The sequence below is a fragment of the Mercenaria mercenaria genome, chromosome 12 (genome assembly GCF_021730395.1).
Source record: "Mercenaria mercenaria strain notata chromosome 12, MADL_Memer_1, whole genome shotgun sequence".
Classification (NCBI taxonomy): domain Eukaryota; kingdom Metazoa; phylum Mollusca; class Bivalvia; order Venerida; family Veneridae; genus Mercenaria; species Mercenaria mercenaria.
Window position 1 is genome coordinate 5,844,280 of NC_069372.1, and position 22,079 is coordinate 5,866,358.

Here is a 22,079-nt window from a genome sequence, read left to right on the forward strand (position 1 = left end):
CGGGGGCGGTAAAAGTGGGGTAAGGGTTTAAGCTTCCCAGTGGTAGTTTTGCCACTGGCAATTCCAAGGCTTCATTTTGTCCTATGTCTTTACTATGTATGTGCGTGTGTTTGTCTATGTGTTAGTCTGGTGCACGTCCGCATGTTGTAGGGGCTGGCCTTTGGGAAGATTGCGTTTTTGGAACGTAACTTTACCTGTAGGATATTCATCCTTGTCTTTGTTTATTTGTTGTTTTTGTTGTTGTTGTTATTTGCATTACCTGCATTTAGACAAATAATATATTATAATTAATGGGTGATTTTTGCTCTTTAATTTCGGAATTGAGATGCTATGATGTGTGTTAGTCAACCAGAACGATACGATTACTTAAATGATTGATTAAAGGAGTTATTTCTTACAGTTTCATATATGAGGTGAAAGATGTTCGTAACACAACTTATGTGGTAAGATTGAATACAATTATAATGATTATAATGATTATATAAGGATATTTTTCTTATAGTATCAGGCATGAGATGAAAGCTGAGCTGGACAACCAAAACGATAAGATTTATTAAAGGATCTTCCCTATAATTTCAAATATGAGATGAAAGGTGTGTGTAAAACAACCTAAACGAAGTAATTCGTTGAATAATGAATGCAGTAAATGGGAAATCAACTTACAAAGACGAATTTAAACATTTTTATCATGGCATTAAATGCATTGAAAATAACATGAAATTAACTTAACACAAGAAGTCCATTGATGGAAAAGAATGATAAATACTCAATTACATTTGCATGGTTTTTATAAATACATTTTACTGAATACAAGAAATGGTAATGGTAGGAGAATGCCTCTTATTAGAAACTTTAATCACAGGTAAACAGATTACTGGACCACAACCTAAGTTCATGCATAGGTTGATTTAGAATACCAACAAACGAAATTAGTATCTGCATTAATAGGTACTTTCAGTCTGATGTATTTGCAATCCCGGGGGCATCAGACGTCGAACCGACTTTGGGCGTCGCAGGCTGTCAAGCGGGCCCTACTTTTCCTACGTTTCCCTACTTTTTTGAGAGGCTCTTACTTTTTCCAACTTTTGTTTTGGAAAAGCCCAACTATCCCTACTTTTGTTGCAAAAAAAAACAACAACAACAAATGTCATCGAAATATTGAATAAGGTAAGCAAGTATTTTTTTTTCAAAGGAATTAACTTTATAAAAATGTGTTTCCAGTGTTTTGTCTGGTGCATTGGTTCAAGAGGGGTACTAGTATAAGGAGATGAGGTCATCTGATGAGTAGGAAAAAAAAAAACAATTAGATAATTTAAAGTTATTATATTTCTCGATGGAGGAAGGCCTTTGTACACTGATAAACACTTTTTATAACTAAAGCAGCAATATGTACACTGACTATGATTGTTTTACCAACTGGTTTGTACACTGACAATTTCCCGATGATGCCTTTTTCTGAGGGAACCTCTTGTCAAGCCTGTGTGTCTTGGGCGGTGCCCTACAGTGCTGTTATATCTTACTTGGCCTTTCTATCCCTTACCCACTCCTCCCCCTATATCTATATTTTGTATAAGATTAAAATGTACTCTTTGGATTTTTGAAGCAAACCGTCTGTAATATTTTTCCGTTACAGCTTCTTTTTGTTGTGGGCCTACTTTGCAAATGCGTGGCTCTGAGGCTGTGTTTGTGGTGCTCTGTGCTTCCGAGAAATCTACCCTTACCTGTTATCTTTTGGCATGGCTTAGCAAGTTTAGGCCTTTTGCAACAACTGCTCTCACTTGATTTTCCATTAAGTAGAAATTGAGGAGAAATGTAGAAAAGGTCTGTATGATGTTAATAGTTTTGTTAAGAAGTTATTTGTTTTTTAAGTACATGCATTGTTGTTCTGTTATATATTATAAAAATGGATTTGTATCTAATAAAGAAACAATGCCAGGTTTGTCTCCTTGTGCTGCTGCTGTCCTCCTTGAATGACTGATGCCAGAGCAATGAAAAAATCAAAACAACTGAAGAAAAAGGTTGGGTAATTCATTAATTAGTGTCGCAAAAAGGTAAGAAAAAAACCTACTATCCCTAATTTTTGTTGAGAAAATCCCTACTATTACCCTACTTAAAAAATTGCTCCTACTTTTAGCCCTACTTTTTTCTGGTTGACATATTGACAGTCTGCTGTCGTCGCATGCAGACGTTAGATCTAGGTTTGTTGGTTTTCGTTAGTTTTCTGTCAAATAACTAATGTAACATTTTCATCTTGATTAATCACATAACCATATGGACAACAATATTTTTCAGAAATGGTGAAACACATTTTTGTGACCCCCAAGAGTGGTGGGGGCATATAGATTTGCTCTTTTCCGTGCGTCCGTCCGTGCACCCGTCCGTGTGTCCGTGCGTCCGTACGAAGTTCGTGACGCGCCTAGCTCAAAAAATATTTGACAAAAATTGATGAAACCTTGCATGAGTCTTTATCATGATATGAACTTGCGCACCTCCTATTTTTCGTATGGCTCCGCCCCCTATTTCTAGAGTTATGACCCATGAAATAGTCAAAAATGCACATTTTCACCTTGTGACACTCCTAGCTCAAAAAGTATTTGATATCAATTGATGAAACCTTGCATGAGTCTTTATCATGATATGAACTTGGGCACCTACTATTTTTCATCTGGGTCTGCCCTCTATTTCCAGAGTTATGGCCCCTGAAATAGTAAAAATATACACATTTTCACCTAATTATGTGCCTCATTTAGAAAGTATTTAATGTAAAAAGTTCATGAAACCTTGCTTCAGTCTTTATCATAATGTGACCTTGCACACTTGGCATTCTTCTTGAGAATTTTAGCATTTATTACAGAGTTATGGCCCTTGAAATAGCCAAAATAGTGGATTTTTTGTTTGTCATGCTCATAGCTCAAAATGTATATGGTAAAGAATAATGAATCCTTTTCATAATTTTTTTTTGAGGCTATAAGACTGCAAACATTTGAATTATTTCCCCTTATTCGTGACACATGTACCAGTGGGGGGCACACCCTGTGTCTTACAGACACATTCTAGTTCAGAAATAATTCCAGCCTAACAAGGGTTGTTTATCCTTTTTTAAACATCAGATTTACAAGCATCTTTACTTACATTTAACAGTTGCAAATAGTAATTTAGATACACAAATATATGATAAAAGAAACGATTTCATTTTGAAAGTGTTAATTTCTCCCACGTGAGCGACATGATACGATGTCAATATTTCACAACTTATTAATTCGTTTTGCAAGAGCTTGCTCAAAGTTGAACAAACTTTACCATAACCTTGATCTTCATCCCTCTTTTCATCTTTTAAATCACTGACAAATTTTCCTTTCCCTTTTATTTTGCCCGATTTTCTTTTATTTTCTACAAACAATCTTTGTGGCTTGTACCGTGACTTTGGAACATGGTGGGGGTAAGAGTGAGGTTTGGGTAAAATGAGCTCCCCAGTGGGGTTTTTGCCACTGACAGTTCCAATGCGGTACCCCACTGTATTCCTTTATTTGTTGTATGTGTGTGTATAGGCAGTGTGCACATCTGCGTGCTGTGAGTTTCGTTTTGGAGAGGCTGCGTTTTTAGAACGTGACATCCGCTGTTTGATATTTATCCTTGTTTTTTTTGTTGTTTTTTTTTTTGACGCGCACAAAAGTGTCTACGTCCCTGTAAATGGTTAGACAGTATCCGAAGATAGACAGATAGACCTGTTGTTCGATCCCTGACCACCTGAAAAATGGTGCCGGTAGCTTCCTTACTAGGCATTCAGTATTTAAAGGACTATACCAGGCGGTAAAATAAGCACAGATAAGTATCTGATACTGGATACCTAGTTTGTCCAAAGAGCTATAAAAAATAATAGTTCTTTGGTTTGTCGCACAAGAGCTTTGTAGCTCGTGTTGTAGGTTGTGTTACTTCCCTTGTCTGAAGCTTTATCAATGAAATATATGCAGGGTAGATCTCTGAAAAATATCCTGCACTCTTCCGTAGTATATTAAGTGGGTGGGATATGATAATGCATATATATCTACAAACTCCTACACAGTGATCTCCCTTGCCGCTTCGCTCATTGATATGTATTCAACCGCCTGTGGTCTTTAATGGCAGGGGCCAGTTACGTACTTGGCCCAGCGTACGTTTTTTTAAAGAATAGATAGGTGTACTTTAAAGGCATTTATATTCAACTGGTTATTTCTGATGTTTATAGAATTAAGGATTCCTGCGTACGAGTAATTATTGTGTAAAATAAATATGTACTTGAATCCACACACACTTGGGGGTCAGAACCTGTCCCCCTTTCCTCCGTACCTGCCAACCTTAAAACGCTTACAAACTACACTTCTCTCATACACATTCGTCCTTATTTTAAGTCATAATTCTGACTGCGAAATTAAACATAAGCCATTCTCGTTACATACATAACGTTTAACTTTCTGAAGTTACCATATTCTAATGTAGCTTTAAAATATCTCCCTATATAACCCATACTATCAATGCTCAGAAAAGCATTGATAGAGTATGGGAATTTTTCAAACATGTTGAAATGGTAACAGAAGTCGTTGGATGATCAAGACATGTGCTCAGTTTGTTTTAAAAAACAAAAATGTATTGACTGAGGGTTGTCAGGGGTGGCCTGGGAGGCGGAGAGGTCCTGACCCCCAAGTGTCTGTGCTTGAATCGACTTTCCTACGGCCGGGTCTAAAATCTTACCTGAGGTAACGGAAGTCAGACGAAATGGAAACGGTCATCCATCCATCCTGATTCAGCACAAATTTGCAGAAAAAGTGAACGGTTATGAGATTCTTTTCTTCCAACCATTATTTTCGTCTGGTCACATGCTTTAAAAATATACATATGTTTTAGGTCAGTCATTTGCAGATAATGCGTAGGTCGCGCAAGGTGTGCATTTTGGTCCGTTTTTTGCCTCAAAATTTAGTGTCCTGAAACCGGAGTTTTACTCGTTTTTATCATAGAAACAACAGAATCGACATGCTGAAAATGTCACATAATGGTTAGAGGCCACCAATTGATTTCCCATAGACTTACATTGTAACATTATGGCGTGTACGGCCTTCCATACATCGAAACATGTATATCAAATTACAATTCAAAAGAACTATCTTAGTTCTACCAAAATATCGGACGAAAAACATATGAATAGTGATACTTTATTTAAGTAATTTTCGTGTGAATGAGATGACCCCCTGTTTACATCATTGACGTGGCGGGAGAAATTCGTTTGATAAAACTTTTTTTCAGTACACTTAAAATGTAGCAAATTTTGTCAAAATGTATAATAAAATACAGTAAAAGCAGTGAAAACATATCAATTTTGAAAATGCCAATGTATAAATATACAATATGAACGGGACTATTTTGTGTAGCACATGAACATCCTTTAAATGTGATTAGGAATAAAATAAAGATGATATATGATTGTCAGAAATACACTTGTAACTTTGGTAGCGGGGTAAACCCGCAACCAAAAATAGTACAGTAGAGGGTTTTGAAATAAATAATCTCTACAGAATCAATAAAGTGAATTAAAAAATAGGAAACCAAACAGGGTATTCACTTTCGAAAACATATATTTTTACAATTATTGTTTTGATTTTCTTGAAATAAATCGAATGATTAATATGTTTTATTTGTATGTCTTCAAATTTGTTCGCGTGTTTAAAGAGTCGCAACCCACGTGCTTTCTTTCGACGTCCATCTTGTGTTTGGTGTGACTACGTTTCGTGTCTCAAGACTTAAAACGTAGGTATTTAATTCTTAAAATGGCAAAGACCTAATTTTTTTGTGTCAACTAGTTATGTTTTACCAGTATGATTTATTTTCGCACTCCAAATATTGGAATTTGTTGCAGTTAAAGAAATATGTTTGCATTTTTCATCCACATGTGTAAGACCAAAATTATCAGAAGGTACCGGAAGCAAAATTAAAGTAGAAACCAAGACCAAAATAACCGAAAAATCAAAATGCACTCTACTGTAAATATTTCACATTTAAAGAGGAAATCCTCCTTAAAATTAGGAAGTGTCGCGACTCCAGCAGGTCGGAGAATTCCCCTGGATTTAGCTTAAGATCTTCAGCTCTCTCGGTTTATATACTGGATTTGGACGGGAGAGCTGAAGTGCACTCCGTAGGGAAATCATACCAATAACCGTAACAGAAATCTGACACGCTCGCGTTTGTACATTTTAAAAGAAATCGGCAGCAGCACTTTCTGATCAGTTAATATATAGTAAAATCTACCATTGTGCCAAATTTTACGCATTAAAACCCATAATTGATGGCAGAACTACCTGACAATTTCGAACTGGTCTGAAACGTTTACTCTACGCCGCCATCTTGCTCCTTTGAAATACGAGACTGACCTTTCACCCGCGCGAACCGCTAAGAGAGCACTCACATGTGCCGCTTCGTATTTGAAGTTGCATCAGCATCCCGGTGGCACAAAAACTTGGGAAAATGGTTATTTTTTATTGAAATTCATTTGAATTATTACTTTCATAGATAAATTCTTAAGAAAACTTGTATGTATAAATCATTTCTTTTGTTTACAAGGTGCTCTAGAGACTCTACATGTGTATTTTTAGCGGCTCGCGCTTTTACGTCATGCGAGAATCTCGTTGTAGCTATTCAACAATGGCCGCCGAAATGATGCTGATCTAGCAGTGACTTGTAAAAATCGGCGATTTTATTGTAAGATTTGCTTCCAGAATTTGATAAATGGTGTTAACTGATGTAGAAGTGATTACTTTATCAAGGTATCCATACATCTTCGTTCAAAATTTCAGTTGACTACGTTTGCGACGAAAAGTTGGACAACTTTTTATTTTGGTATGGTTTCATAGTAGGCCTGGTCCAAAACTCTAAAGCCGCAACTATGAAAAAAATAAAATATAAAAAAGCGGCATTTAGAGTTTTGGAAGCCAGGACTACCCTGGATTGAGAGACAGTCTCTAGATCTAAACACTGTCTCTTGTTTGAAAGACAAAATGTCTTTCGATCGAAAGACTGTATTTAGCTTAAGTGTTGAAAAAACATGAAATCATTATTAAAACAATCATTTCTTTACAGTAGCATTATTTAATCATTGAAACAACTTGTTATTTCAAGTAAACTTTACAAGAAACACATTGTCATAGAAGTTTGCTTAAGCATTATAATGCTTAAACAAAATTCCCAAAATAATTTAGATTTTGAAAATTTGATACAGGTTTTTTTTTTATTCTATAGCAGAGGCCTAATATCGGCCTCGTCCCCCAGCCAAGGATTTCCCCCACAGCCAAGGATTTCCCCTACCGCAGTCGAAATTCCCCTTCGTCCGAAATTCCCCCCTCCAAAATTGTAAACAAAGCAATGGAGATTACTCCCAGCAATTTTCCCGACCGCATATCGGACCCGTTCACAATTGCAGACGGTCTTTCACAATTTTCAATGGGTGTGAAAACCTTTAGAAATAGTAGAAAAATGTTAGAAGAGCGTTCAGTTGGACCCGAGGTTCCGGTTTTGAGCAGCGAAAATCGATAAAAACTCGTATCTGACCCGCACTTAATATGCCGTGGGCGTCTGCTTGTCACGCGGTTATACTCTTTGATGCGTAACGAGTTCGAAAGCTCTGCCCCTTGTCAATCAAAATCCCAGTGAACTTCATACTGTTTGTCGACACCAGCGTAAGTATGACAGTAGGCGGAGCGTCGTATGTTGATTAGCTTCTGACATGTCAATCACGCCACGCGCCGACTGACAGGTGGTTATCATCAGTATGTAATATAGATGATTGATTAACAATGCAGAGTCAGATTATCGTGTTTGTTCCTCTTGTTAATTAGCGGTAACAGCTTATGCTGTATTGTGTAATATGTGTTGTTAATTTAAAGTAATTATTTTATGTGCTTGATTCGATTAAATAAGCCGGTCGGCCGTTACGCAAATTTATTATCTTTGCCGAGGTATTTTGCTAGAGCAAAATAAAATATAAATGTTTTAAGTAATCAGATATTATAAGTATGGAATAGTTCTGGTGAAAAGATGAAATTTAAAACGAGTATTTTATCAAGAATTTTTAATGTTTGCTTTCGTTTTTTTCATATTCGTCACACGTTTTCGCGATCGTGATTTTCGGACTTTTTTATCCTTTCTTACAAGATTTTCTAGTACAATTGAAATAAAAAGCCAACAAAAGTATGCATTTAATAATAATATGATGACTCTTGCAAAAGCAACTCTTATTTTAAAGCATTTTTTGTGAATAAAAGCATGTGACCTTTAAATATTCAATGATTTGAGCATTTCAACTCTCCCCACCCACCTTGTTACGATGATAAGTGAACATCAGTGCAAGTCCATCTATTGCTAAGTGACAGTGTGTATAGTTGCTAAAAGTTGCAAGAATATGTAATAAAAACATAGTTTAAAGTGTCTATTATGCATAATTGTAAATTCCCCCCTGAGTGAAAAAATCCCCCAAAACTGCTCGTCGCGCGCTACTTTCTTCCCCCAATGACAGGCTGGGGCCTCTACCCCCAGTCGTAAAAAAACCCCCTGATCTGGTCCATTTAACAGGTCTAGGATTTTTCAGACTTCAAAATTCACAATTCAATATATCTTAAAACATTCAAAGGGGAATGTTGTCAGCCACTATAAGTCAAATTGAGCATATATTCCTTGCTTTAGGTTTGTGAATTTTTCACTGTAGCTACTAAAATGTACCATAATGATTTAGTTTTATAAGCCGCAGGGTTTTCCCGGACGCAGGTTTTCTGCGTCCCTGACGCGCTTTGACTGCTTTGGACTCGCATTTTGTTAGTGCCTATGCGTCACTGATCCCGCAAAATGTACGAAACTCCTTTGCACTGAAGCTTCCTTTGGAAAATATCCCAGTAAACACTGCGCGTTATTTTATCCCTGACACTGGACCATCCCCGAATCGATAAGCGGTTAGACTCAATTATAACACACGGTGACTTTGTGCCTGTTGGGCTATAAGTGACGACAAAAAATGTGCCACAGTTGAGAAAAAAATACTGTATTTTTGGATTGTGAAATGGCCGAATATAGGCCTCTGTTATATGTAAGGATGAAAAGCCCTGATTTAGGGGCCCAGCCAAAAACCCACCTCCCTAGGGGGCCATGACAGGTATAGACGATTTTCCAACTTCAAAACAAGTTTTGTTACCGATGTTCGCCATTTTGGTAAAGGGAAACTACTCTCCGCGCTAATGACACGCTAAAATCTAAGGTTGCCGTTACGTTCCGTAAAAGATCGAATGGTTTATTTTTCTATTAAACAAAATTAATTTCATATAAATTTAAAGTATTTTGATGAAAAAATATTAATAAATCACAAAAATTATGATACTAATTAAGGATCGAGTATTATCTTTAACTAGATCAAACTGTGAACAACATAATTGACACGAGTTGACACTTAATTGCCGGTAATTACTGGCTATTTGATCATAACAAAAAGACTGTCACACCTTTTGTTATCAGTCTGAATTGAGAAGCTCATGCCATTTTGAAAGATACCATTCCGAAATACTGAATCAGCTGCTATCTAAATTAAAAAGATACAAGTTCATTCGGTTTTAGGATATTTTTTTTTTAGTAATAATGTCCATTTTCAAGATCAATAATTTGTGGACCCCCAAAAATTATTAGGGACCCTTAAATTAGCAGCCATGGGAGTTCATGGACTCCCAAATAAAAAACCCGAGGGAAAACCCTGTAAGCCGCTTCTTCGGTGGTATTACCAGTACCCTCGATTTTACCTTTTTTTTTACCCCACAGTCGAACAATGAGTTTCTTTTGTACTGTCACGTTTGATAGATTTACTGTAGATCTAGTATTTCCTGTAATGTGACATGCATGTTTGAAAAAATAATCAACCGGAAGTAAACACTGAAAGACGAATTAAATTTATATCTCCTGAAACATGGAAAATCCAGGCCATGGAACATAACGGATTAGACTGGTAATACGTAACACACGGTACTTTGTGCTGTTGGGCTAAAGCGCGACAAAAAATTGCCACAGTTGAGAAAAAATACTGTATTTTTGGATTGTGAAATGGCCGAATATAGGCCTCTGTTATATGTAAGGATGAAAAGCCCTGATTTAGGGGCCCAGCCAAAAACCTAGGGGCCATGGGCTACTGGGCCCTTACTAATTTATATCCCAGTAGATGAAATCTGTTGAAATAACAATTAAAATCAAAACCGCAGGTCAAAATGCAGTGTTTCACTTATTACAGTACGTGCATAGATAAAGCTAATGGGAGAATTTCAGAAAGGTTGGGTCACTTAAATTTTTTCACATTTTTCGAAAATTCAAAGTCATCAATACTAACAGAAAATCACAAATAACCTTAATTTATGCATGCATCCTTAAAATCTTTAAGTATAAACCTGCAGAATACAGTAAGTTTGTGGCTCATCTTTAAGGTCAAAAGTTTTATTGGCAGGGTTTTCCCGGACGCAGGTTACCTGCGTCCCTGACACGCTTTGACTGCTTTGAACTTGCATTTTGTAGTGCCTCTGCATCCACTGGACCCGCAAAATCGGTCACGAAACTCTTTTGCACTAAAGCCTCCTTTGCGCAGATACCCATGTAAAATGCGCAGTTTTTTACCACCGGGACCATCCCCGAATCGTGGGTGCTCATTATACACAGGTATAGACGATTTTTCAACTTCAAAACAAGTTTTGTTACCGATGTTCGCCATTTTGGTAAAGGGAAACTACTCTCCGCTCTAACTGACTTCGCTAAAATCTAAGATTGCCGTTACGTTCCGTAAAAGATCGAATGGTTTATTTTTCTATTAAAGGAAATTAATTACATATAAATTTAAAGTATTTTGATGAAAAAATATTAATAAATCACAAAAATTATGATACTAATTAAGGATCGAGTATTATCTTTAACCGAGATCAAACTGTGAACAACATAATTGACACGAGTTGACACTTAATTGCCGGTAATTACTGGCTATTTGATCATAATAAAAAGACTGTCACACCTTTTGCTATCAGTCTGAATTGAGAAACTCGTGCCATTTTGAAAGATACCATTCCGAAATACTGAATCAGCAGCTATCTAAATTAAAAAGATACAAGTTCATCCGGTTTTAGGATAAATATTTTTAGTAATAATGTCCATTTTCAAGATCAATATTTTGTGGACCCCCAAAAATTATTAGGGACCCTTAAATTAGCAGCCATGGGAGTCCATGGACTCCCAAATAAAAAACTCGAGGGAAAACCCTGTATTGGTCAGTACATTATCCATATAGTCGAATAAAAAGCCTAGTTGTTAACATGATGTGGATAACAGGTTATTTTCCTTTTCCAGCATGCGTTACGTGGCCGCCTATATGCTAGCCTCCCTAGGGAGTAAATCAGAACCATCCGCAGCAGACATCGAGAAAATTCTGAGCAGTGTTGGCATTGATGCTGAAAGTGACAAAATTAGCAAAGTTATATCAGAGCTGAAGGGAAAGAAATTGGAAGAGGTTATTGAAGAAGGTAAGTCATTCCACCATGCAGAGTACATAAATGATGTGTTTCTGTTTATTTTACTAACTTGGTTAATTATGTCTCCCACCACACAGTGAAGTGGGAGACATATTGATTTACTCCTGTCTGCATGTGTTTGTCACAAATCTTGTTCGCGCTCTTAAGTCGAATATTTCTCATCCGATCTTCACCAAACTTGAACAAAATGTGTTTGAACATAAGTCCTTGGCCAAATCGGCCCAGGCACTTCGGAATTATGGCCCTTGAATTACTGAAAATCTGCTTTTTTACTCTTGTCTGCACTAAGTCGCACAGTTCTCATCCGATCTTTACCAAACTTAAACAAAATGTTTTTGACCATAACTCCTCGGCCAAGTTCATTAACTAGCCAAATCGCCACAGGCACTTAGGAATTATGGCCCTTGAATTACCCAAAATCAGTCTTTTTACTCTTCAAAGGTATATTTGTAGTGAGTAAACAGTATATAAAGACTGACTTACTATTTAGATAATTAGGCAGTTGTGGGACACATGCGCTTTTCTCCAAAGCAGCTCTAGTTTGGCTTTATATTGATGGGATTCTTTTTAGCTTGACTATTCAAAGGATACGGTAGTCCAAGCTATTCTACTCACCTGGCGTCGGCGTCACACCTTTGTTGAAGTTTTGCATGCAAGTACGTATAGCTATCATTTAAAGGCTTATTGAGAGACATATTTTTTCTTTTTTCTAGGTCAGTTACCAACCTCTCTGGGCCAAGTCCCATAACTCTATTTTGGCCTAATTATGCCCCCTTTTAGACTTAGAAAATCCTGGTTAAAGTTTTGCATGCAAGTTACTATCTCTAAAACTAATGCAGGTATTGAATTGAAACTTAATGTGTCTTCGGGGTTACAGTGTCCGACAAATCCATTGCCCGGAGCCCGCGGGCTACCAGAAATTTTCGTCGGGCTACCAAAAAAATCCCGACGTAAGCCCGCCGGGCAACCATAAATTTAAAGCTTTAGTAGCCAGGTCATTGTACATTTTAAAAAATCAACAACTGGTCGTTTCCTCGATTATAGCTTGCAATAAACAACAACTGACCATAAATCCCAACTTATATCCAATTTTGATTGTTTTGTTCGCTAATGAAATCCAAAAAAAATACTGGAAAAACCAACTCGTTTCTATATTTAGCGACATGACCGTCTGCACCTCGGCAAAAATTAAATACATGATTCTGCCAGAAAATTGTATGTTTTGTATGTAAAAACATCTCAAAACACATAAATACATTACCATGTATTGAATAAAGCAACGAAAGCGTGTTGACAGATAGTTTTTACACCATTAAAATCAAATGGCACATATTTTCGCGACCCGAGTTTTCCCCTCCAATGCACACAGTCACTCTACTTTTTGGAAAATGAAGTTGTTATTGGCGTGGAAACTTAGTGAGTGTAAACAAAAGTTTGAACAGGACAAAGTAGTAGTTATTTTTTGCAAGGTCTGTCTAGAACCAGCAACTCGGAAAAAAATTCTCTAAATTTCACCTCGGGATACTTAAGATTTTTTAATGCATCTGAATGCTTACCATAAAACTTGAAAATAAAGTTTTAAACTAATATGATTAATTTTGACAATTCACCATGTGAAAAAATTCCAAATTTGACCAGGGGCCCTTTTCCAAAAAAACCTAGACTAATATGACAGGAATGTGCGGAACTGGAAACAAACACACAGGTTTATTTTGATGTTTTTAAATTTTTAACCAAACATTGTTTCAGACCCCGTTGATTCTCACATCTCAGTAAGTCGGTTTCAGATAGAGCAATTTTATACTTTCGGGGTTTAAATTTTTGGCAACTACAAAAAAATGCTGGGCTACCAGTAAGATTATAAATTTGTCGGACACTGGGGTTATAAAACTAAGTGATAGCATGAAGTTCCATAACTGTTGACCTGCATTTTGTCCAAATTATGCCCCCTGTTGGACTTAGAAAATCCTGGTTAGGTTTTGCATGCAAGTACATATAGCTATTATTTAAAGGCATATAGCTTTGAAACTTACTTTTTTCATTTTCTAGGTCAATAACCAACCTCACAGGATCAAGTCCCATAACTCTTGACATGTATTTTAGGCAAATTATGCCCCCATTTGGACTTCGAAAATCCTGGTTAAAGTTTTGCATACAATTAACTACCTCAAAATTTAATGCAGGTATCGATTTGAAACTTCACAAGTGTCTTCGAGGTTATAAAACTAGGTGATAGCGTCAAGTCCCATAACTTTTGACTTTTATTTTGGCCAAATCATGCCCCCTGTTGGACTTTGAAAATCCTGGTTGAAGTTTTGCATGCAAGTTACTACCTCAAAAGCTAATGCAAATATTAAATTGAAATTTCATACCTTCCTTCAGGTTTATAAAACTAGGTCAAAGCATCGAGTCCCATAACTGACATGTATTTTGTAAATTTAGTCCCCTTTTGAACTTCTGGTAAGTTTTGCATGCAGGTTACTATCTCCAAAACTAATGCAGATACTGGGTTGAAACTCTATAGAACTGTATTTTAACATTTAGAGTAATATTCCTGCTTTTGGGACAACAATTCAGATGGTTGAGCATTTTATATTTTTATAACAAAGTCCATTTTAAGGCGATAAGTAGTGTATAGTGTGGTGTTCTGTTGTACCATGATCTTATATTAAATATTAGTTTACACACATACATAAGATTTTAGAATGGAAATGAAAAATTCAGACCTAGGAGTTTTTCAGGACTGGTCCGGTCAGGCTTTTGACGGTCAGAATTTCAGGCTTCTACAGCTAGTAGTGTTTTAAGTTCAGTTAATTTTGTGTGTGCATGTCTAAGTATTTGACTTGGAATCATCAAACATCAGGATTGCCATTCAGCATGTGAAGTTGTGCACCTGGTGTTTTAATTGGGATTTCATACTACAGCCATGTCAGTTCTGGCCCTTGACTTAGTCAAAAATATGCATGATAAAATGGACCTAAAAGTTTGTGCCCCATCATGTATCTCAAAAAGTATTTGACCTTGATTATGAAGTATCAGTGGAATATTACCCGTATTTAGCATGTGAAGATTTCACTCTGTCAGACCAGAGTTATTGTCCTTTAATTGGTTAATACACATGAAGTGCTTACAATATCTTAAAAATGTTTTACCTAGAGCCAAGAGAGGAAAGGAGGGGCACCAGTGTCCTATGCACACATATAAAGTTTCTCTGTTAAATTGGATGATTGATTATTTATTCCAGGATCAAAGAAGCTAGCCTCAGTTCCATCAGGTGGTGGGGCAGTGGCTGCTCCGGCAGCAGGTGGCGGTGCTCCTGCTGGAGGTGCAGAAGTAAAAGAAGGTGAGTGTGACCTGTGTCTGCTTTATTAAGTTGGCAACATCACTAGGGAGGTGTTTGTTTCTGCAAAATCAAGAATGTGTTCAGTTCAGACAATTTCAGATACATGAAAAGATGATCAAAAGGTGTTTAGGTGATGGATACTCATTACATATACAGAGTTCATAAAATGTCATTTTAAACTGAAAAATTGGAACTGGAAATGTGTCCTTTTACAAGTTTTATGAAAGAAGTGTTACCTGAAATGATATTGATAATATGATGTGGTTATACTTAAAAAATATTTTTTTTTCCTTTTTGTATACACGTGAAACTGGACGTATTATGGGAACTGCGGTGGTGGGCTGGTGGCAACCATTAAAGTTGTCTGCTCTCACTTGAGCAGTTCTTATACTTGGACACCCGATCGGAGTCAATGTCTTGACAAAATTCAATTACCAGTATTATTGTCCTATGACTGTGAAGTATGGCCCTTGAATTGCAAAGATTGACATTATTTGCTCTCTGACTTGAGCAGTTCTTATCCAGTGTTTACCTCACTTTGGGCAAAATATCTCCAGACAGGTTCAGTAACTAGCTGGATTCTCCCAAATGTTTCTGGAGTTTTGGCACTTTAACTACTTGGCATTGTGAATGTCGACAGACTCGACAGTTCCTTCTCTCAAACTTGAGCAGATATCCATTTTTCATCCTACTAGGTTACAATATTGGTATACATGAAGTATCTCGGACAAGATCTATTAGCCTGATACAGTCTCGGATGCGGCCTTGAATAAAGTAAAAATTTCAAGGTTGACAGTCACAGTGTCCACTTTATAACTTAAGCACTTCTTAACCAGTATTCGCCATAGTTTGCATATTGTCTTTGCCAAGTTCCATAACTTGACAGTCTTTGTCGCTCTTGAGTTCTGGCCCTTGAATAACGTGTAATTGAGAAAATTGATAACTTTTCTTCTGAAAGTTAGAAGTAATTGGCTGTAATGTGGGTACTTTTTGACAGTTTTCTATTTCTGTTATCAGAAGGGCATTGATGTTAAAGAGTATAGATAAAACAACATTTGGCAGTGTTATTTGTTTCTCATGTAGGGGCATGTCATTGATGTCATCAATTTTCATATTTCTTGGGACTTAGTTAAGAGTTAACTTACGGAAATGGTAGTATTTTTTTTTTTGTTAGAATAAGGGCTGAAGTTGTAAGTAATGTGTCTTCTATTCTGGATAATCATCTTGGGAAATTAAAGATTGAAAATTGCTTGGCTACGAGTTTTATAGGGTCTCAACAGTGTCGTCACTGATTTCATAATTAAATTTTGAATGCAATGTTATGTTATGTTGTGCAAAAGCAAAACAGTAGAGGAATGTTAACAACTAGACTAACATTTTTAAGATATTATATTTTCTGTTGAGACAGATGTTAAATGTCTGTGTATTCCATTTACAGAGAAAAAAGAAGAGAAGAAGGAAGAGAGCGAAGAGTCGGATGATGACATGGGTTTCGGTCTCTTTGACTAACAACCTTGTGTACTATTTGTAATATGTAACACAAATAAACATCGCTAAGGAATTAATGACTTGATTTTATTTCTTAATCTTCATATCTCCAGAAATTGAAACAGTAGCAAATATAACCGCTATTGTTGCTTAAGAAACATATAGATTGGTCTGTTAATGACTATGTTGACTAATCCAAAATATCTGAAGTAACATCAAAAGCTTGTGTCTCTTCCCTTCTGGCATCAGAAAATTACAACATCCCTTGCCGAAAGTGGGATATATTTGGCATTGTCTATCCAGATAGCTTATGGAGGATCTGTGATACTACTATGGTGCTGGCACATGAGGAAATGATGATCAGGTTGTCACCTGGAGTCTTTCTCCGCCATGTAAGCTGGAATATATTTGACCAAACAAAATTAAGTGGTTTATTAATCCCCTGGCAGGATTGGTTGGGGAGGGGGGTGTTATAGAAATGGTCCAAGTCCTTCCAGCTTCTGTCTGTCTGTAACACAGTGTCAGCTCTATTATTGTGTTTCACCCCCTACCCTCTGGGGGAGACTTGTTGTTTTTGCCCTGTCCGCCCGTACGTCACACTTATTTCCGATCAATAACTGGAGAACCATTTGACCTAGAACCTTCAAACTTCATAGGATGGCAGGGCTTATGGAGGAGACAACCCCTATAGTTTTTGGGGTCACTCCGCCAAAGGTCAAGGTCACAGGGGCCTGAACATGGAAAACCATATCCAATCAATAACTTGAGAATCACTTTACCCAGAATGTTGAAACTTCATGGGATGATTGGTCATGCAGAGTAGATGACCCCTACTGATTTTGGGGTAACTCTGTTGAAGGTCAAGGTCACAGGGGCCTGAACATGGAAAACCATTTCCGATCAATAACTTCAGAACCACTTGATTCAGAATGTTGAATCTTAATAGGATGATTGGTTATGCATAGTAGATGACCCCTATCGATTTTGGGATCACTTTATTAAAGGTCAAGGTCACAGGGGCCTGAACATGGAAAAACATTTCCGGTCAGTAACTTGAGAACTACTTTACCCAGAATTTTGAAACTTCATAGGATGATTGGACATGCAGAGTAGATGACCCCTACTGATTTTGGGGTCACCCGATCAAAGGTCAAGGTCACAGGGGTTTGAACATGGAAAACAGTTTCCAATTCATAACTTGAGAACTACTTAGCCCAGAATGTTGAAACTTTGTGGAATGATTGGACATGCCAAATAGATGATTCCTATTGCATCCAGCCACCAGTGTTGCTTACTTTTGCTTCTGTCCCCTATTGACTTCCTGCCTTTATGACTATGCATTGGGGGAAACATGCGCTTTTCTAGAAAAGCATCTTCTAGTTATTATCCCCCGATGAAAGTCGGAGGGATACAGTTTTGGCGTTGTCCGCCTGTCCGGAGCCATGTCTAGGAAATGGTTGGGAACATTTATTCTCCACTATGAGTTCTTGCGGCCCATCAAGTTTCAGTCAGATTGCCCAAGTAACACCAGAGTTATGGCCCTTAGAAGTTTCTAGTGTTAACTAGATAGGGTACTACAAATATGGCAATTTCTGCATAACTTTTGATATATTTGACCTAGAACTATGAAACTTCAAAAGAATTTAGATCACCATAATGTGGTTGTGTACACACAATTTCGTAAGGATTTATTTGTAAATTAAGAGTTACTGCCCTTTAATTGTATAAAAATCCACTGACATATTTATATATAACAAACTTACCATTTGGTAGAATTTCATTAAATTTCTTTCATTCCTTTCCATGAACATTTATTGTAAACATGTGAAGTTGTGTACCCATACTGGTCACCCCCTTACCTTGATCACACCCCGACCCCCCCCCCCCCCCCCAAAGAAAAAGAAAATTCATTCCTTATTTTAGATTTTTTTCAAACAAACTTCATATACATGTTCACCACTGTGAGGTTATGGGGCTCATCAAGTTTCAGACAGATTGCCCAAGTAACACCAGAGTTATTGCCCTTAGAAGTTTCTATTGTTAACTATATAGGGTACTATAGATATGGCAATTTCTGCATCATAACTTTTGATATATTTGACCTTGAACTATGAAACTTTAATAGAATTTAGAGCACTGTAATGTGGTTGTGCATACACAATTTCATATGGATTTCTTTTGTAACTTCAGCGTTATTGCCCTTTAATTGTCAAAAAATCCACATATTTGTACATAACAAACTTACCATTTGGCAGAATTTCATTAAACTTCTTTCATTCTTTCTGTGAACATTTATTAAAAACATGTGAAGTTGCGCACCCACACCTGATCACCCACTTGCCTTGGTCAACCCCACCCCCCCGGAATTTTTTTTTTTTCATTTCTTATTTTAGATTTTTTTTCAAACCTTCCATGATTATCAACATGCAAGTTGTACCATTCCCCCACCTCACTCCTCCACCCAGTCATGCCCACCACTTATCATGCATCCTCTGCACCCCCATACACACACACAAACTACCCTTTTACCTTTTTTTTCATTTTTGATTTTCCATCTATTTATAATCAACATGTGAAATTTTGTTTCCTCTCCCGTTCCCCCGCACCCCCACCCCGTAAAAAATACATACATTTATTTCCATTCCTTTTTTAGCTCACCTGTCACATAGTGACAGGGTGAGCTTTTGTGATTGCCCTTCGTCCGTCGTCCGTCCACAATTTCTTGTCTGCACGATAAAGGTTTCATTTATGATTTTATTTTAACCAAACTTGCACACAACTTGTATCACCATAAGATCTCGGTTCCTTTCTTGAACTGGCCAGATCCCATTATGGGTTCCAGAGTTATGGCCCCTGAAAGGGCCAGAATTAGCTATTTTGACCTTGTCTGCACAATAGCAACTTTATTTATGATTTGATTTTTACCAAACTTGCACACAACTTGTATCACCATAAGATCTCGGTTCCTTTCTTGAACTGGCCAGATTCCATTATGGGTTCCAGAGTTATGGCCCCTGAAAGAGCCAAAATTAGGTATTTTGACCTTGTCTGCACAGTAGCAGCTTTATTTATGATTTGATTTTTACCAAACTGGCACACAACTTGTATCACCATAAGATCTTGGTTCCTTTCTTGAACTAGTCAGATTCCTTTTGTCCCCGAGTGCAATGATAACAGGTGAGCGATATAGGGCCATTTTGGCCCTCTTGTTTTTTTTTTTTAGAAATGTTCAAACCTTCAACATGTTAAGTTGTGACTTCACAAACCTTGCCCTCAGCCATGCTCAAGATATCTTACTTGTGTTCTCTTAAGGACATCTGTTCTTTTAAGTTCAGATGAACTTGTTAAACAGCAACACCTGGTGCCAAACCACTCAAAGACAATATTTCGTTCCAGTTAAACTTCAAGCTCACATTTCAATTAACTGCATTTAATTTTAAAAGCTAAGCTTATTACAGTAAGCATATCCCATTCAAAATAAATTCTTTAGTCAGGATCAAAGTATCGTACGTTTATTATGTTCTCTTTAATGAAACATTTGTTTTCTGTTAAATTGATTTTGACTAATGAAATTATTTGCTTCTTATTAACATCCTTAACTTTTTGCCGGATATATTTTTTGTCATTCCTCACCACAAACCCTTTCGGCGGGGGATACCAATTCATCGAATTTGCTTATTATTATTATACCAGATTTATATAGCGCCCTTTTCATGATAAACATGCAGGCGCTTTACATATAGCAAACGCAGCCACACAGGGCGCGAAATCATTACTAGTACAGACAGAGAGCGATCTGACCAGAGGGACAGAGTGAGATAAAGCCCCCAGATCTGATAGATATGCAGATACAGGCCTGTCCGGCTAACTTAGCCTAGCTCTTTGCGAATAGACGGTCTGGTTCTTTAACGTGCCCGGTGTATATAGACAGTCTGGTTCTTTAACGTGCCCAGTGTATAGCACTGATACACGCGAAGCCGTCTTTCCTGGGAAGAACCAGTACAGGTCTCTTTTATTTGGGAGACACTCGAGAGCATCTCGGAAATTTCCAGCAAGTCTATATAAATCTGGTATAATAATAATAAAATGGCATTGAAGGCTGCGTTGTACAAGTTAAGGGTTTGTACAAGAAGGCTGATTCATCTCCACTACAATGTCATTTTCTTTTCCGAGGTTTACCACAGGATTTCAAAATTCCAAGAGAAATGTTTTGATTGTTTCAACATTGAAAAATAAATAAACGGAGAAACAGAGTACAAACAACTAACAAACGACAAACAGAAAACAATGATATAACTAATAATAGACAATAACTTGATTCACCTAAAACACATCGCCAATCAAACCAAAGAGACATTTTACTCCTTGTCCTGGTGCCAAGAAGATGATAAAGAAACAACTGATTCATAGGCCGTCAAAATATAAAGAAAAAAATGATAGTTCGAGAGAATAAGAAATGGTTGAGGATGTTTTATTTTATGAATAAAGTTCTATGAAAATCTTCTGAGGCGAGAATTCTTATTTTTCACTATGTTTCTAAACCTTATAGAAGTACAAAATACCTCTTAATAACATCGCTCTATTTTTATCTCGTGTAAGGTAGAACAATTGTACCACTTTACCATCTTCAACAAAAGAAGCAGAGCGATGTTATGTAATGGATATTTGCTCAAGGTGAGCTATTGTGACCGGTCATTGTCCGGCGACGTGCGTCGTCCGTCAACATTTGCCTTGTGAACACTCTAGAGGCCACATTTGTGACCCAATCTTTATGAAACTTTGTCAGAATGTTAGTCTTGATGATCTCTAGGTCAAGTTCGAAACTGGGTCATGTTGGGTCAAAAACTAGGTCAGTAGGTCAGATCAAAGGAAAAGCTTGTGAACACTAGAGACCACATTTGTGACCCAATCGTTATGAAACTTGGTCAGAATGTTAGTCTTGATGATCTCTAGGTCAGGTTTGAAACTGGGTCATGTGGGGTTAAAAACTAGGTCAGTAGGCCAGATCAAAGGAAAAGCTTGTGAACACTTTAAAGACACGCATTTTTGACCCAATCTGTATGAAACTTGGTCAGAATGATATTCTTGATCTCTAGGTGTAGTTTGAAACTGGGTCATGTTGTATCAAAAGCTAGGTCAGTAGGTCAGATCAAAGGAAAAGCTTGTGAACACTCTAGAGGGGGCCTCCGTGGCCGAGTGGTTAAGGTCGCCGACTTCAAATCACTTGCCCCTCATCGATGTGGGTTCGAGCCTCACTCGGGGCGTTGAATTCTTCATGTGAGGAAGCCATCCAGCTGACTTACGGAAGGTCGGTGGTTCTACCCAGGTGCCCGCTCGTGATGAAATAATGCACGGATGGGCACCTGGGGTCTTCCTCCACCATTAAAGCTGGAAAGTCGCCATATGACATATCATGTGTCGGTATGACGTTAAATCCAAAAAAAAAACACTCTAGAGACCACATTTGTGACCCAATCCTTATGCAACTTGGTCAGAATGTTATTCTTGATGATCTCTAGGCCAAGATTGAAACTGGGTCATGTGGGGTCAAAAACTAGGTCAGTAGGCCAGATCAAAGAAATAGCTTCGGAACACTCTAGAGACCACATTTGTAACCCAATCTTTATAAAACTTAGAATGTTAGTCTTAATGATTTTTAGGTCAGATTTTAAACAGGGTCATGTAGG

General features: G+C 37.3%; 1 protein-coding gene across 1 annotated transcript; it reads left to right on the forward strand.

Annotated features, from left to right (window-relative positions):
• The first annotated feature begins 5,628 nt into the window (after nt 1-5,628).
• On the forward strand, nt 5,629-16,465 carry LOC123533772 (60S acidic ribosomal protein P2-like). The gene is made up of 4 exons (XM_045315626.2): nt 5,629-5,778; nt 11,380-11,552; nt 14,806-14,904; nt 16,343-16,465. Exons 2-4 carry the CDS (start codon nt 11,381-11,383, stop codon nt 16,411-16,413), a joined length of 342 nt encoding a protein of 113 aa, XP_045171561.1. The 5' UTR covers nt 5,629-5,778; nt 11,380; the 3' UTR covers nt 16,414-16,465.
• The last annotated feature ends 5,614 nt before the right edge of the window (nt 16,466-22,079 follow it).